The sequence below is a fragment of the Megalobrama amblycephala genome, linkage group LG3 (assembly GCF_018812025.1).
Source record: "Megalobrama amblycephala isolate DHTTF-2021 linkage group LG3, ASM1881202v1, whole genome shotgun sequence".
Taxonomy (NCBI): domain Eukaryota; kingdom Metazoa; phylum Chordata; class Actinopteri; order Cypriniformes; family Xenocyprididae; genus Megalobrama; species Megalobrama amblycephala.
In genome coordinates, this window is record NC_063046.1 from 15,820,522 (window position 1) to 15,836,939 (window position 16,418).

The 16,418-nt window shown below is 36.6% G+C and overlaps 3 protein-coding genes across 9 annotated transcripts in view; all 3 read right to left on the bottom strand.

Annotated features, from left to right (window-relative positions):
* The window catches only part of dennd2b (DENN domain containing 2B), a 61,028-nt gene extending 57,379 nt beyond the window's left edge, over nt 1-3,649 (bottom strand). For 2 of the 3 annotated variants that reach the window (XM_048184204.1, XM_048184199.1), the window contains exon 1: nt 3,471-3,612. The gene's annotated coding sequence lies outside the window, so the exon portion shown is untranslated. Of the gene's footprint in view, nt 1-3,470 lie in introns of all 3 variants that reach the window. The other variant, XM_048184200.1, reaches the window with a different exon arrangement.
* Nucleotides 3,650-4,066: 417 nt separating this feature from the next.
* tmem9b (TMEM9 domain family, member B) lies at nt 4,067-6,248 on the bottom strand. The gene is made up of 5 exons (XM_048184205.1): nt 5,923-6,248; nt 5,577-5,668; nt 5,369-5,477; nt 5,156-5,290; nt 4,067-5,028 (listed from the first exon to the last, which is right to left on the bottom strand). Exons 1-5 carry the CDS (start codon nt 6,019-6,021, stop codon nt 4,873-4,875), a joined length of 591 nt encoding a protein of 196 aa, XP_048040162.1. The 5' UTR covers nt 6,022-6,248; the 3' UTR covers nt 4,067-4,872.
* A 585-nt stretch (nt 6,249-6,833) lies between these two features.
* Nucleotides 6,834-16,418, bottom strand: part of scube2 (signal peptide, CUB domain, EGF-like 2) — a 28,842-nt gene continuing 19,257 nt past the window's right edge. For all 5 annotated transcript variants that reach the window (XM_048184209.1, XM_048184211.1, XM_048184210.1 and 2 more), the window contains 7 exons: nt 12,607-12,777; nt 10,801-10,968; nt 8,924-9,085; nt 8,569-8,766; nt 8,232-8,384; nt 8,067-8,146; nt 6,834-7,850 (listed from right to left, as the gene is read on the bottom strand). In XM_048184209.1, coding sequence (XP_048040166.1) covers nt 7,704-7,850; nt 8,067-8,146; nt 8,232-8,384; nt 8,569-8,766; nt 8,924-9,085; nt 10,801-10,968; nt 12,607-12,777 — 1,079 coding nt within the window. In that variant the 3' untranslated portion in view covers nt 6,834-7,703. The remainder of the gene's footprint in view (nt 7,851-8,066; nt 8,147-8,231; nt 8,385-8,568; nt 8,767-8,923; nt 9,086-10,800; nt 10,969-12,606; nt 12,778-16,418) is intronic.

Genomic DNA, 16,418 nt, shown 5'->3' on the forward strand with positions numbered 1-16,418 from the left:
AAGCTTTTTGTAAGCACAAATTCTGCGGAGTCATCCATGATTTACCATTATCCATACGTTCCAGACATCCTCAGTTCTCAGCAGCAGAGGACAATCATAACACATTGCAAACAGCTGTCTAAACTGTGGTATGCAATCACATGTATGTGAAGCATAAGTTTGAGAACAAACAGACAAAGAACCTTTGAAAGTGTATTGGGGACAAGACTGGAGTGAAGGCTACATCAAGGGTAGAATTACATTGTATAATACGTTAGTGACATTTTATTTAAAAAAAAAAATCTGTTGTCAGTTGTCAAACTATCAAAACAAAACTTCAGAATATCTACAGAACAAACCAAGCCTGTCAACTTTTAGTGCTAACTGGAGAAAAAGAGTAGAATTTCAGAAAACCAACATTTTGTGCAATCTGAATATCACATTTATAACTGAACCTCCAAGTTCTGTCATAAGCAAGGCTGATATTAAAATCCCACTTTCAATAGACGAAGTTTGATGCTTTAAAAGCAGTCTCTGTTGGCCTGAAAGTTGCGCAAATAAGCAACCTGCAGCCAAATAAGCAACCGCAATAAGAAGCAGGGATCTGTGGTTGACAAAAGCTGTGTGATGACAACTTTCTCTGGAACACTTTCAAATTGTACCAATAGCTCATCAGAAATGTGGTTTCTGGAGTTGGAACATAATGTGGGAGTTTTTCTTCAAATCTGTATTAAATTGCTGATATAATAGCTAAGGGACAGTTACGCCACAGATCATCACTTCATTCCTTTCCAAGAACAGTCATTCACTCCAGGTGTTTTGAGAGGGAAATAATTCTAGTGTTGGGTCAGTCCAAATACTGAATTCGACCAGACTCTAAAAGAAAGTACAGAAATGTCTTTTTGTTGCAAAATCTTGAGACAATAAACCTGCTGAAACTAGTGTTTCTACTGCAAAACCATATCATTATGAATCAGACAGATGAAATTTGGTATAAGATCATATCCTAGCTTGTCATGCTTCTCTCACGTTTCACTATATTTAACCTTGCATCTGATTTTGAGTAGTACATGTCAAGAACACCATGAGGCCCAGACGAAACATCTCCCATGGTGGAGGATGCCTGTTACGGCAATTATGACACCAAAATATGTGGCTGCAAGTGTTTGCTTGATATGGACTAATCTAAAAGCCAAACAGCCCTTTTTATAATCATTGCTGCAAAGTGTTGACCCAGTTCGAAACGCAATGCATTCTCAGTATGCTGGAACCACAAAACTGTTGTTTTGTGCAGAAAAACAAATCCATAATTCATCACGGGCTTTGTTTTTAATCTGTCAGCAACATGTAAAAACAAATTCCATGTAAGTATGTCCATCACCTAATAATAATCCATTAAATCCTCCAATAAATCTTGATTATGACTGGTAGGACTGTGAGATGCATCTCTCTTGGGTATCCCAGCAAATACATAAGTGTCAATGCTCCTTTAGTCTTTTCTCAGAGGAAGTTAGTTCTTCTGAGGATCTTGTTTTTAACATGTCAGTCCAGCTACATATTACACATGTTAACTTAAGTGATTCAACCAAGGGTATGATAATAATGAATCATTCTGTCATTTTTAACTAATTTCTGATGGATTGATACTGCAAAGTATTACCAGGGCACTTGAATCTTTCAACCATTATACAATGAGATTAACATGTTACATTGCCATGATGGAGAACATAATAACTATTTGGTCTATGAGGTATTTCCTTACGTCTCTGTATTTATTTTCAAATACATGTACATTTCTAGTCAATTACAAGTCAAATGTACAATTTAAACCTGTTAAAGTAGTTAGGTGCATAAGAACCATTATGCCAGAGCTGTTAAATTGTTTCCCTTTCCTTAAACACATTTGTAAGGGCTTCATCAGTCATGTTCAGCTAAACCCACAAAATCTCCAAAATACAACAGTATCCATTTCCAACAGCCCTGAATGTTCACCACACCCTTACCGCAAAATATTCCTGTCACAATCATTCTGTTCAGGCATTTGAACATACAAAGCAGAATATTGTATTCAATATTCAATTTATACCAAATAATGGCAATGCTCAGATATGGGGAAATGTTTTGTATTATGGGTCATTGATGGGAGCCAGCAGTCCTCCATGTAACCTACATATGAAGTTAATATAATATATAGATATTTTTCAACACAAACAAAAAAGTCTTTAACTTTTTTAAAAACTTTTTTTTGTCTGTTTTTTTTTTTCTTCATGAGGCTGACTTTTTGATCTCTAACTTCTCTTTGCTCTCTCTCTCTCTCTCTCTCTCTCTCTCTCTCTCTATAGCATTTTGTAATTGAATGAACTTGAGCACAAGCATGTAAATTCAAATTAAACTCTCAACCCAGTTACTATCAACTCTGTTAATGTGCTAAAACTGATTATGATATATTATAATTTATCTAATTATTTTAATTTGCTTGAGATAATAACACTTAAAAACATAATATGTCTGACAAATATGCACATATATTTTGACATCCCTATGAAACATTGTTTCCACAGTTTCTTGCAACGTTGCAATGACACGAATTGCATTTTGAACAAGGACATGCCAAAAAGAAACATTCAAGATAGATCCGTCAAGGAACCATGATAAGCCAAAGGGAAAGGACAGTCACAGACAGCCTTGAGGGAGGCAGATACACAGACAGAAAGAGAGATAAAGAGAGAGAAACACAGAGTGCTGTGGTTTGTGCCTTAATCATTTCCCACACTGTGGCCCTGGGGGACAGACAACCCCCAGGATGGTGTTATTTAAGTGTTTAAAAAAAAACAGTGAACTGTTGCTGTTAGTCTGAGGTCAGACTGAAAATGGAAGATATTACTAGCAATAGTGGCAAAACTCAGCCAATGACCACAAAATAATAAACTGTTTTAAAAAAATCTGATTATTATTATCATAATGATAATTGAGAAAACAGCAGTTGAAAAGCGTCTATTTTTTCCTGGTGATTTTAGAAGGTTTAAGAGCGCCTCCTTGTTTCTGGTTCACAGTAAAGCACCAGAGAGGAGTGTATGACTGTCCAATGCACATTATGAAATATCCATTCTGATTAGTTGCGTGCTCTCATAAGCGTGTGTATTAAAGCCTATCTCTTATTATGGAGGACATTTGCTCGCCTCTGTTCTGGCGACTTCAAAACACATTTGAGGTTCTTGTCAATTTTAATTGTTCACATCAAAACGCATGCAATCTTTTCTGTCATTTGTGCTATTAATATTGTTATTTTTCTTTCCCCCTATATTTTTTCGTGTTATTATGCTTTTCTTTACGTCTCTACAGACTGGGTCATTTAAAATCATTTTTAGCATTAATACCATAAATTTTAAAGTTTTTTTTTTTTTTTTTTTTTTTTTTGTATCCATTTACAAAAAGAGTCACGCACAGGAGCAGCGAACATAAAGAAGGCAGTCGGATAAAGAAATTCATACCTTGTCTGAGTAAGTGACGCTTGCGTTGCCAAGGTTACCTTTTCACATATCCATGCTGAGAGTTTGCGTAAGTTAGTTTTCAGCGGAGTGCGCGCTGATCTATCTGTCCCAGTATTTTTGGCTGGGAGGAGGAGGGAGAGCAGGAAATGATGAGAACCGCTGTTTGAGAAATGTGATAGGCATAGTCCGCGTAAAGCTATTTCACTTTGTCTAGTTCGTTTATGAGGTAAATACTCTCGGTTAAAGTAATACGCTTAGCTTTTCGGTAAAAGTTTAAATTAACAGTTCACTGTGTTTACCATTTTAAAAGTGTTGTATGTGTACTTGCTTATCTGGATGTACAGTCAGTGAATATATGAGAATTTTCCTACCTATAAGTCTAAAGTAGCCTACAGTCGATTCAATTATCCTTTTTATGCTAAACATAATGCACGTTTAATAATAAATGAATCCAGTGCTAATGTAAAAAGGTTGTTTGGAAACAGCGCCTCCTGGGGATTAAAAATACCATTACCCGAAACTGCGTCATTTGAGCAGCGGGTTTGCCAGCGCTTATTATTGGTTATGGCAGGAACAAACTGAGACAGGAAACCATATCACATGTTAAGAGAACTGTAATGTAAATCAAAAGGTCAAAACAGCTCTTTCTGTTAAATCATGTACCTGAACATTTCAATTATTATTATATATATACACATTAATGACAATATAATTCTGAAATTTTCAAATAATGTACCATGAAAAACACTGTCCGTCAAGAGTGGTCAGAACTCAAAAAAAGTACATTTTTAAACCATCATGAATCAGGAACCTGAATCTACTCTACAACAATGCTAGAGGAGAACTGAACTGGGAAGTTAGTCATCAAATAGCATAACATTGGGGGACAATGACAAAACACATCCACGGATTATTATTTACATATAATAGTTGACAGTAAGAAAGAAGAGTAATAAGAGAAGAGTGAGAGAGGGGAATTTTACACTGTACAATAAGCTACTAAAGACTGGATATCAGTATTTTGGGTTTAGTATCAATTCTGAAATTTATATAAAAACATTTTCTGAATAAATGGATCATCTAATTTTATGAGGAAATTGGCACTTCTATCCCCAAATAAAACTCGGTGTGATTGGATTGCAGTAGAAGTAAACTTTTTTTGCTAATTTCGGAGTGCATGATTTCAAAATGCAGTGATAATTAATGCAAACAGTCTGTATGACAAGCAAGACTAATAATAAACAAGGTTTTGTCACACGCATTAGTCAAGACGACAAACGTACACACACCAAAAAGAGATGTACACACTGGGGTTTTGGGGGCTGCTCAGACATCTTGGAGAAGACCCAGGCTTTAGCACAGTACCAGAACCCACATATAACAGTCCAGACTGTGAATGATTTTAGCTGAGAACCACATGACGGTCGAAGACAGACTTGCGCTGTTCTTGGACCTGCCTCCTCCAGCGCTGCTGAGCGTGCTCCACTTTGTTGAGCATGTTGGAGCGAGAGCGAGAACGGGAAAGCACATCGTGGGCATTGGCGAAGGGCTGCTGGTCCTGTAACAAAGCAGTGTAATGTTACCACGATGCTTCTACTTTATACAACATTTTTTTTCAACAAAAATACCAACATTTTCAACTTAAATTTAATCTTGTATTCATAAAGATGTAAGAAAACACTTACCCCAACCTCATCCTCACTTTGAATGAGTTGTGAATGGCCAAACAGCCTTCTCTTCAATACAGGCTCCAACAGTGTCAGATACACCATATACAACAGCAGAAGACCCAGAATAGACAGATATATTATAATAGTGACCTGCAAAAAAGTGAGATTATTATTTCGTTAACATTTAAACATATTTTAAGTTTGCATATCATATCATATTGAACTTACTTTGATGGTTCCAGAGCTCCTTTCTTCATATTTGCATTCACACCGTAAACAGTACGCCTCCACATCCTTGCCTTCAACAGGCATCGGCTCCACCACATGAAGGCAATTGCTGTGCAAATGATTATATTTGAGGCGTTATGGATCAGTGAATGGAGAGTCATGGAGTTGGTTCATTACAGAAAGTATTGAAGCCTAGTAAATCATTTACCAGTCCTTCAAGGAAACGTTTTGATTGTAGATCTGTCCATCAATTTCCTTATAGGGTGGACAGATACATTTGCACCTGATGTCTTCTGAATTCTGAGAAAAGTGACCACAGATACACAAGCTTATTTATTTATTGGCATTCAAGTCTTATCATTCTTTTGTCAGTTTAGGAACAATTTTACACGGTTTGCAATAAGAAAAGTGTTGATTTACGAATTTATTACGCTTTAATTTGCAAAAACATTGAAACATGCTAACGGCTAGTTAGCAATGCCAACAAAACAATATGCTCAAAACAAAAAGCATTTGGTTCACGTATTAAAATAGTGATGAATATCATAATTTACCTTAGCTTCTGATGTCTGTGTATATAATAAAAGCAGAAAACACACTAGCGATGAAAACGTCAACAGATTGACAGCGCATCTTGGGGTCACTCGATTCATCTTTGTCGCTTCCGCTTAAGACAATGTTGTCAAATACTGACGAGAGATGTTCCAGAATAACGAGTAAATGTTCCTTTAGCAACGCATGTAATGGCTAGAAGACTTTTGGTCTAATTAAACGTCAACAAAACAATGCGTGAGGGCTGGACTCTTTCTGACACATCAGCTGACCATCAGCAGCCGGTCCGCGCATTATCACTTTCCTCCGGAAACACGTGCGTGGGAACCATTCTTCCGTATGAATTAACGAGTACGTATGAATTCTTACATCACGTTGTTTAGCTACACTTTCCATAAATCACTCATTTATCATCATGAACTTAGGTGTTACCTAGATAACGCCTCTGTGGTCATGACCCAATGCCAAGGTTAAATAATAAAAACATTAAAAATTATTGGTACATTCTATTTTTCTACTTCTAGTTATAGGCCTTTTTGTCTTATGTACACCCATAGCCCCACAATTAAGCCTCAAGTCCTCTTTAGTGATACGAAAACAGAAACAAACTGGAAACCCATGTTATACAGAAAGAACCAGTTGCAAATATATATATATTTTTTATTCTTTTGCTTTCTTTTCTTCAAGCTGCATTAACTACAAAAGAAAAAAACATTAATCACAGTCATTTATTTTAATCTACTGACACTGAAATATTAAATATTCTTTAAAAATATTATTTATTTCATAATTTCTGTTTCATATGTTTAACAAAGAAAAGTCTAATCTCTCTCTATAAGAACCCCTGGAGTGTAGCCCTGGTTGGAAATCACTGATCTAGGCTGCTTTTGTGCATTTTAAAACAACAAAGACATTTTGAGTGTATTTCTTTATTTACATGTTAGATGTACAACCATAAAAATATAAACATTTAATTTACTCTGCATGTCATCAACGGGTAATCAATCCTACATCAAGAGCCTCTTAATCCAAAAATCAGTTTGGGTGATAGAAGTGTGAACAAAGTGAATGAAGAGAAAAATTGATAACCGATATATCAAATGACCATAATGTCTACTGAAAGTATCATGTACACCTAATGTTTCGTATTGGAGACAAATTAAGAATACATATATGTGATGTATGAAGAAGGCTACAATGTAAAAAAAGAATACAATACAGTAACATGAGAGCTGATGCTAATTTTTTTACATAATGTACAACATTCAAACTCACAAAAAAATTACTTTAACTGCTTTAACTTTCACTACACCCTTGGTAGTGCTCTGAAGTTTCAAAATAAGCTGGTCAAACATTTTCCCAAAAAAAAAAAAGGTAAATTTTGTGAAATGTCCTATAATATATAACAAGCAATCTAGTTGCTCTTCGTTTTTATGACTATAATTCTGACTGTAATTAACATGTTTCTGTAACAGTCATTTCTGGGCAATAAAGGAATGAAACAGGAAGCATCTTTTTCTTCAAATGTGCCGGCTCATTGTAATTGTAAGAAGGGCAGCAACAAATCCATTCACTGGAAAAAACAGTTCATTTTCTTCAGGAGAAAAAATGTTCCAATGACGCATTTAGGAAAGTTTCTCATGAGCTCTCATCTCGTCAGGTCCAAGAATTCATCTTGAATCTGCAAATATGCAGGCGGCCAAGAACATTCAGGAATATTTGTTCCAGGGCAGTCATTTAAAATATGGCTGGAGCGCCAAATATTCATTCAGTAAAAGAGTATTCAGGGCCGTAGAAATCTCAAAACTTTGGAACGGAGGAATTTGATAAATGATTTGGGAAACATTTCTCTAGACTCTTGTGCAGTGTAGTTGAAGAAGTTTTGTGGATGGGCCAGGACATCAAACAGGGCCTTCATTAGCTTCTTGTCCTGTAAAATTAATTAGAAAACATGATCTTTAAGTTAAAAACAGAACACCAGCACAGTATATGTTTTCCCATCTTCCACATGGTGGCACTATTGCCTCTTTTTTACTACAGGGGCCTGCAATGGCAATCCTCTCGATTATTATTTAAAATCAAGTTATAATGAGAGACCTGTTAAAAATAAGGTTGGTCTGAAAGACAAATTAACTGTGCACTTTACCTTAAGAATTTCTTGATGATTCTCAGAAGCATATAATCTTCCATCCCTAACAATGTCTTCAATGAGCTCCTGGTAGTCCTCTAAAAGAAGCATATTACACCGCATATAAATACTCAACATGAACACTTATCATACAATGAAAAATGTCAGCAATTCAGTTCTCACCATCATACGTCACATAAGGCACTTGGAAGCCTTTTCCACTGTTTCCTTCATTGGAGTGGAACTGGATCCAGAGTTTCTTTGAGCGGGAGGTGAAGGCGATGGGTCGCTCGTACGTCTGGCATGTCTCATAAGTCGTCACTGAATTGGGCAGAGCTGTGGGAACAGTAAAGAAACTTCTAAAGACCTCTGTAGTGGCTTATTCGTGCCCCAAGAGATGAAGGAGAGCCTTAATGAGCCCATCAATGTGGCTCCTCCCCCCATTTCCTCACATGTGTATTCACAATCACCCTGCTGAGCCAATGCATTCAACAGCAGATCACAGCCCTGCAACACTCACAGCTCTTCCGCATGACCAAATAGTCCCCACACTCGTCTTCGATGGGAAGGTAGATCTCAGGTACCACGACGAGGATTCTGCGCTTGGGGGGAGGGGTGATGGTCCAGATGCACTCGATGTTGGCCGGGTAGTTGCCGGGGTAGTTGGGGGATTCGATATAGCCGGTGAATTCTCCCAGCTCTCCTCCACATTGTCTGTCTGACAGCAACAAATTCAATGATTTAGACTTGGACTATAGAGAGAATTAATTGTGTTATGAATATAAAGAAATTTTGTATTAGGAAAAGGGAGGCTTAACACATCATTAAGTTTTTAAAAGAACTAAAACTGGACTTTTATTGTGAATTTTGCTTACTTTTGCACTGCATAATGTTTGTGGATCCATCAAAGTCAGTGGTAGTGTTTCCAGGGCAGGCAATGCAGTAGTTTTGGCCAAACTCCATCTGATAGGTTCCAATGGGGCAACGGATACAACGGTGGGTGCTGGTATTGTAGTAATGCCCTGGGGAGCACTGAACTGTAAAGGACGACACGGATTATTGTTCTGAAATCAGTATTTGTGTTATGTTTTAAAGGGATAGTTCACCCAAAAATGAAAATTCTATCATCATTTACTCACCCTCAAGTTGTTCCAAACTTGTATGAGTTTCTTTCCTCTGTTGAACACAAACGAAGATATTTTAAAGAATGTTGGCAACCAAACAGTTGATGGTAGCAATAAACTTCCATAGTAGGAAAAAAATACTATGGAAGACAATGGCTACTGTCAACTGTCTGGTAACCAACATTCTTCAAAATATTTTTTGTTTAACAGTTGAAAGAAACTCATACAGCTTTGGAACAACATTAGGGTGCATAAATGATGACAATATTTTCATTTTTTGGGTGAACTATCCCTTTAAATATCATTAAATATAGAAGAACGTGATATAACATCTGCATTCTGCAAAGAACATTACACGGTGTCTTAACCAGACGCGACGCCACAATGCGATAATAGGTTTCTTTCCTACCTAATCAGAATTTTTGTCCTAACCAGCCGTGATGATTCTATTTTAGAAAGTTTCTATTTCTGCGACGGCACAGCTAGAACATACAATAGTGATAATCTCACTTTTTATGTGCTTTATTAAATGTTAAAAGCATCTAATGTGATTTTGAATATCATTTTGTGCGATCTTTATAGCCATACTGAAAGTGAAAATGAATAATTCGCCTCAGTTCTTGAAAATAAATTAAAGGAAACAAGAATGTTTGAACTCAATGTGAACAAACAAGTGTATTCTATGACTTGTTACAGTCACTTGGTATGAATTTCTTTTAATAAAGTTAAAATGGTTTAATATTTATGAACTTCATTATGTACTTATTAATTTGTTGAGAGAGCCGTGAGCTTGAAGAGAGACTCCGCCCACACGCGCTTATGTTTGGCTGTGATTTTTGATTATTTCTGTCATGTCTCGTGTCTCGTCGTGTCTGGTGTGGACAGACAACTTGCTTGTCACTGGAATCTTATCGCATCGCATTAGCAGGGTATTTCCTTAATGTTTAAAGCCTAGTGTAGGTGTCCCAGCCTGACCAGTTAAAAAAGTGCTGCAAACCAGCCAAAAGAGCAGTTGGGAGACCATCTTAGGCCTGATTTTCAGCAGAAAAGCCTACATTACTACGAACATAGACTACAGTTCATAAGTTTCGGGTCAGTAAGAATTTCTTTTTTGAATTTTTTTTCTTTAGCAAGAATGCATTAAATTAATCAAATGTGAAAGTAAAATAATTGAAAGAAATTGATACTTTTTTCAGCAAGGACATTAAATTGATCAGTAAAGACGTAGAATGTTACATAAGATTTCTATTTCAAATGTTGAAAGAATGTATCACGGTTGTCACGAAAAATATTAAGCAGCACAACTATTTTCAACATTGATAATAATAAGAAATGTTTCTTGAGCACCAAATCAGCATATTAGAATGATTTCTGAAGGATCATGTGACACTGAACACTGAGTTATGATGCTGAAAATTCAGCTTTGCCATCACAGGAATAAACTACATTTTAAAACATTAAAATAGAAAACAGTTATTATAAATTGTTTTTACTGTATTTTTGATCAAATAAATGCAGCCTTGGTGAGCATAAGAGATTACTTTCTTTAAAAAATACCAACCCAAAATGTTGAACAGTAGTATAAACTGACTACTTTCAAATTCAGAAGACATTAGGGTTCTGCTCACCTTTAGTCTCACAGTCCTGGAAGGACACAGCACCATCATATTTGGTTGTGAGGCTTCCTCCACATGAGAAACAGGATGTGCGACCGACCTCAGGCTGATAGGTGCCTTGTGGACAAGGTAGACAGGGCACAAAGCCATCATGTGAGAACTGACCAGGACGGCACTGACCTAGGATAAGAAAAATGTCAAGAAATTGCCAGACAAACCAAGTTAAGCACTTTATCGCCTTCCAAAGAAAGCCAAGTACAATGATGTCATGCAAGTTCATTATCTAAGAATGTGCAGGCCTCCTCTCATCCCTCTAGTGACCACAATAAATTGGCTGCCACTGAGAAGAACCCTAATAGCCCCTTCTGTTGTGTCTATCAGCAGAAAGCAGAAGATGGCATCTGAACTGCAAGCTGCCTTTGAAACATGGTGGTGCCTTTTTTTTCCTCTTTACACATAAGACTGATCTGGAATTCTTTGTTGGTGTGAATCAGACATTTGAGGATTTGCAGGACTGCATGAAATGACCCCTCCTAACACACTCACAATCACAAAACTTAACTCAAGCTCAACAAACCATAAGCCTGTGAGATTGTTATCAATACAGGTATGCTTCCTGCCAACTGCATAAACAAAAAACAGGATGTGATTCATACTCTCCCTTTTCAACCTTAAAAATCTTCACCAATCTGTGGATGACATCTCTTAAGATATATAACAGGATGAAAAGTGGTACATCTTATACAGTGGACTAAACAGAAACTCTGTATAGATATTATTATTATTAATATTGTTGATGAAAATAAGTAAACAACATTTTAACACTTGTGTTTAACATTATTTTATTATTTTTCCAATATAGACCGTGCCTGTGATTGACATAAATCCTCTGTTTTTAAGATAATCTCTGGTCTAATTATGTCTTTGTGTCATCTCTGACTGCTTAATACACCTTAATATTCAGGACGGCCTCTATTTCTTGAAATGAGAAAAGGTCAGATACTCAGGATCTACTAAAAGGTATAACGTAACACTTAATAAGCAATAAGTTTCCATTTGTTAACATTAATTAACTACATTATTTAACAATAAAAATACGTCTAAAGCATTTATTAAAATTGTATCTGTTAAATATTATTTAAAGGGATAGTTCACACAAAAATGAAAATTGTGTCATCACTTACTCACCCTCAAGTTGTTCCAGTTGTTTCTTTCTTCTGCTGAACACAAAATAAGATATTTTGAAGAATGTTTGAAACTAAACAGTTGATGGGCCCCACTGACTTCCATAGTATGGAAAAAATACTACAGAAGTCAATGGGGCCCCATCAACTGTTCGGTTACAAACATTCTTCAAAATATCTTCTTTTGTGTTCAGCAGAAGAAAGAAATTCATACAAGTTTGGAACAACTTGAGGGTAAGTAAATGATGACAGAATTTTCATTTTTGGGTGAACAATCCCTTTAATGGACCTGAGCTAATATGAATTAACAATAAACAATTGTTTTTGTATTAACTAACAATAACAAAGATTATTAAATGCTCACTATTTAGTTATTTAACACAATTGTAAAGTATTACCAAGTACACTAAAGCATGAACCAGCTCCGTTCTAAAGTACATGAGTGATCACATACAGCTGCCGTATTTCTCTTTAAGTTACATATGGACTGATTTAATTGATATTTAATTGAGAAAAAAAGAAGAAGAAAAAAAAAAAAAAAAAAAATCGACAGACATAAACCTCAATGGAAATGTGTAATAGCAGAAAGGCTACAGACTTGTTTGTTCATGAGCACGTCTCTGTGAAGTCTCACCTCCACACTCCGAGATGTTGCGTGCTCCCGCGGTTCTCGGGATTCCCCTGCCCTCGGGTCCTGGGCACACGTCGCATGACACCTGCCCCTCTTCATCTTGGTACGTCCCAGGTGGGCAAAGAAAGCACCTCCCCTGCTCTCCATCATAGTACGTGCCAACGGCACATTTGACTAGCACAGAGAAAACTCAGAAATTAGATGAAATGGAGACTAAAGTTGGAACACAAAAAAGAGGGCCTCACATTAAGCAGCCAAAGGGGCACTGCAAATCGACCTGATGCAGCTATGCCAAAAATTCAAACAAATAAGAGAACTGAGCCTTTCCACAGCTGCCTGATCCCCCACATCAAACGGCCCTCACACGCATACACAATCCCTCACCTTACTGAACACGCTCAAAGGGAATATTACCTCGCATAAACCTATGATGTCTGATTAAAGGGAGCGGAACAAAGTCGTTTTAATGTTCGCTTTATAAACTGCTCTGATTTATAGCGATGCTTTCAAAAGTGTTTTGCACACACTCTGCCTTAAAATAAGCCACTCACTGGTACGGTTCAGTCCTTTAACCAAGTAAGTATGGCAATTTAGAAACGTTCCTTTTATCTCAGTGTCTCTGTGCAAACATTCAACTGACAGATACTCCTGAGATTTTATGGTAATGATGCCTAATTCCACAAAGGCTTGAACAGCATGGCAATTATGTGTGCCTCAGCAAATTGCCTGATTTTCCAAGAGAAGAAGAAAATGTAATTCTCTCAAGAGCAGTTCATTTTTTCCTCTCTTTTGTTAATCCTGAATGACCATGAGGAGCCACCGTCACATTGTCCCGGCTTTTATTTGACAGAGCGACGGAGTAAGAGAGAGGAGAGGAAGAGCAAGAGATGGAGAGAAAGAGAGAGAGAGAGAGAGAGAGAAAGAACCTTGAAGCCTTTCAAATGCAAAGCGACGATTCTATTGAATCCTCGAACTGATGGTCCCAAAGAGGTTTAAAGGACCTTTCACCTCTATTCAAGTCCCCCGGCTTTTGCCCATTTGATGACATAGGCAAACACTATGGTATCACAGTGGTAAGGAGCTGAACCCAATAAAAGGGGTCAGGATTGTGAATCCCCCCATTCAGAGGAGTCCAATCGCTCCTTGCGCCTATCAGGCAGGGGCCCAAACAGCTGATGCTAATTGATTCCCATGGTGTCGCTGAAGTCAATTCTCTTGAGTCGCTCACTGGCCGGGGTCACACAGAGTGGCCCTGCCTAAGGAGGAATTTGGCACTTAAACTGCTTGCTTTAATAAACAACCCTCTAAAACAACCCCCCCCCCCACCACCACCTCCACAAAAACAAACAAGCAAACAATAACTCAGCACATTTATGGACAGAAGAGGAAAGTGGCAGCTGAGAGGGCAAACGCCTCCTTCTCTGACCATTTAGCTTTTTGTATGTTTTAGTAATCTAACTAATGGATTACATGTCCAAACCCTTTCAAATGTATGTGTGCTTATATATATATATATATATATATATATATATATATATATATATATATATATATATATATATATATATATGTTTAATATATAATATTATAAATGTGTGTGTTTTAAGCGAATTAGCCTTATAGTTCACCCAAAAATGAAAATTCTGTCATCGTTTACTCACCCTGATGTCAATCCATATCTGTGTATCTGACTTCCTTCTGTGGAACACAAAAACTATTTTGAACAATGTTTTTGTCCATACGATTAAAGTCAATGGGGTCCAAAAATGGGGAACTTAAACAAACATTTTTTAAAATATCTTCCTTTATGGTCTACAGAAGGAAGAAAGTCATACAGTTTTGGAGTGACATCAGGGTGAGTAAATGATGACAGAGTTTTAAATATTGGGTGATAACTATCCCTTTAATTACGAAGAATAGGTTCTCTTCACTCTTCAGAGTTTAAAAAGCAATTGTAGTTCTGTAAAGCTGTGAAGAAATGTTGAAGCACAGATTTTCCCCACTCACTCCAGGAGCCTGAACAAGCCCCACTGGGATTTACAATGGAGTGGGCAAACTGAAAAGGCTAAACTGCACTTAGTGAAGCAAGCCAGTGGGGGAGGCCAGAACAGGGAGGAAAAAATATAGCCCTTTTTAGAGCTCGATTTAAGCTGGCACTTGGACACTGAATGTCTGTGTACCTTAATTGTACGCCTGCTTTAGTGAAAATAGCAAAACTTACAATCCCATATTCAGCGTGGATTCAATTAATTACTTATTGGCAAGTTTGTACATTTCACTTGGCATTGCTTTCGAAACACATTAAATGAGATGTAGACGTATAGCTTGGATCTGTAAATCTGTAAATCTGACTTAAGTGAGAGGTTTTTATTCTTTTAGTTGGACTTGTGGGACGTGTGGTTTGTAAAACGATGAGGGGGAGCTGGTCAATGGTCACCAATTTTCTTACTTCACTCCTCTCCATTACGATTCCCCAGTGGAGAAATTACCCCTCTCCAGAGTCCAGATATAATGGACCAAACAATCAAAACCCACCCCTTGAGGAAAAACTGGAGAACCACTGCAAACTCCCCAAACTACTTTAAAATAGACACAGGTAAAGACACACTGCAAAAAATGCTGTTCTTACTTAGAGTTTTTGTCTTGTTTCTAGTCAAAATATCTTAAAGTTCTTAAATCAAGAAGCATTTTCTTGACAAGTAAAAATTATTTTCTTGTTTTCAGGAAAAATAAGTCAAAATTAAGTGAGTTTTTCCTTAAAACAAGCAAAATAATCTGCCAATGGGGTAAGCAAAATAATCTTATTTCAAACCAAAAATAAGATATATAAACTTGTTTTCAGTTTGGATTAAGATTATTTTGCTTACCCCATTGGCAGATTATTTTGCTTGTTTTAAGACAAAACTCACTTAATTTTGACTTATTTTTCCTAAAAACAAGAAAATAATTTTTACTTGCTTCTTGATCTAAGAATTTTTAGATATTTGGACTTGAAACAAGACAAAAAGTCTAAGTAAGAACAGCATTTTTTGCAGTGCAGAAGGTATGTGGACAGCTATACTACCATTCAAAGGGGTGGGTCTGTAAGAATTTTTAATGTTTTTGAAAGAAGGCTTTTATGTTCACCAAGACTGCATATATTTGATCAAAAATACAGTAAAAACAGTAATATTGTGAAATATTATTACAGTTTAAAATAACCATTTTCTATTTTAAAGGTGCCGTAGAACGTCTTTTTAAAAGATGTAATATAAGTCTAAGGTGTCCCCTGAATGTGTCTGTGAAGTTTCAGCTCAAAATACCCCATAGATTTTTTTTTTTATTCTTTTTTTTTAACTGCCTATTTTGGGGCATCATTAAATATGCGCCGATTCAGGCTGCGGCCCCTTTAAATTCTCTGGCTCCCCGCCCCGGAGCTCGCGCTTGCCTTAAACAGCATAAACATTAGTTAAGTAAAAGTTCACACAGCTAATATAACCCTCAAAATGTATCTTTACAAAGTGTTCATCATGCAGCATGTCTAATCGCGTAAGTATAGTATTTATTTGGATGTTTACAATTGATTCTGAATGAGTTTGATAGTGCTCCGTGGCTAAAGCTAACATTACACACTGTTGGAGAGATTTATAAAGAATGAAGTTTTGTCTCCGTGAATACAGTAAGAAACGATGGTAACTTTAACCACATTTAACAGTATACTAGCAACATGCTAACAAAACATTTAGAAAGACAATTTACAAATATCATTAAAAATATCATGATATCATGGATCATGTCAGATATTATTGCTCCATCTGCCATTTTTCACTATTGTT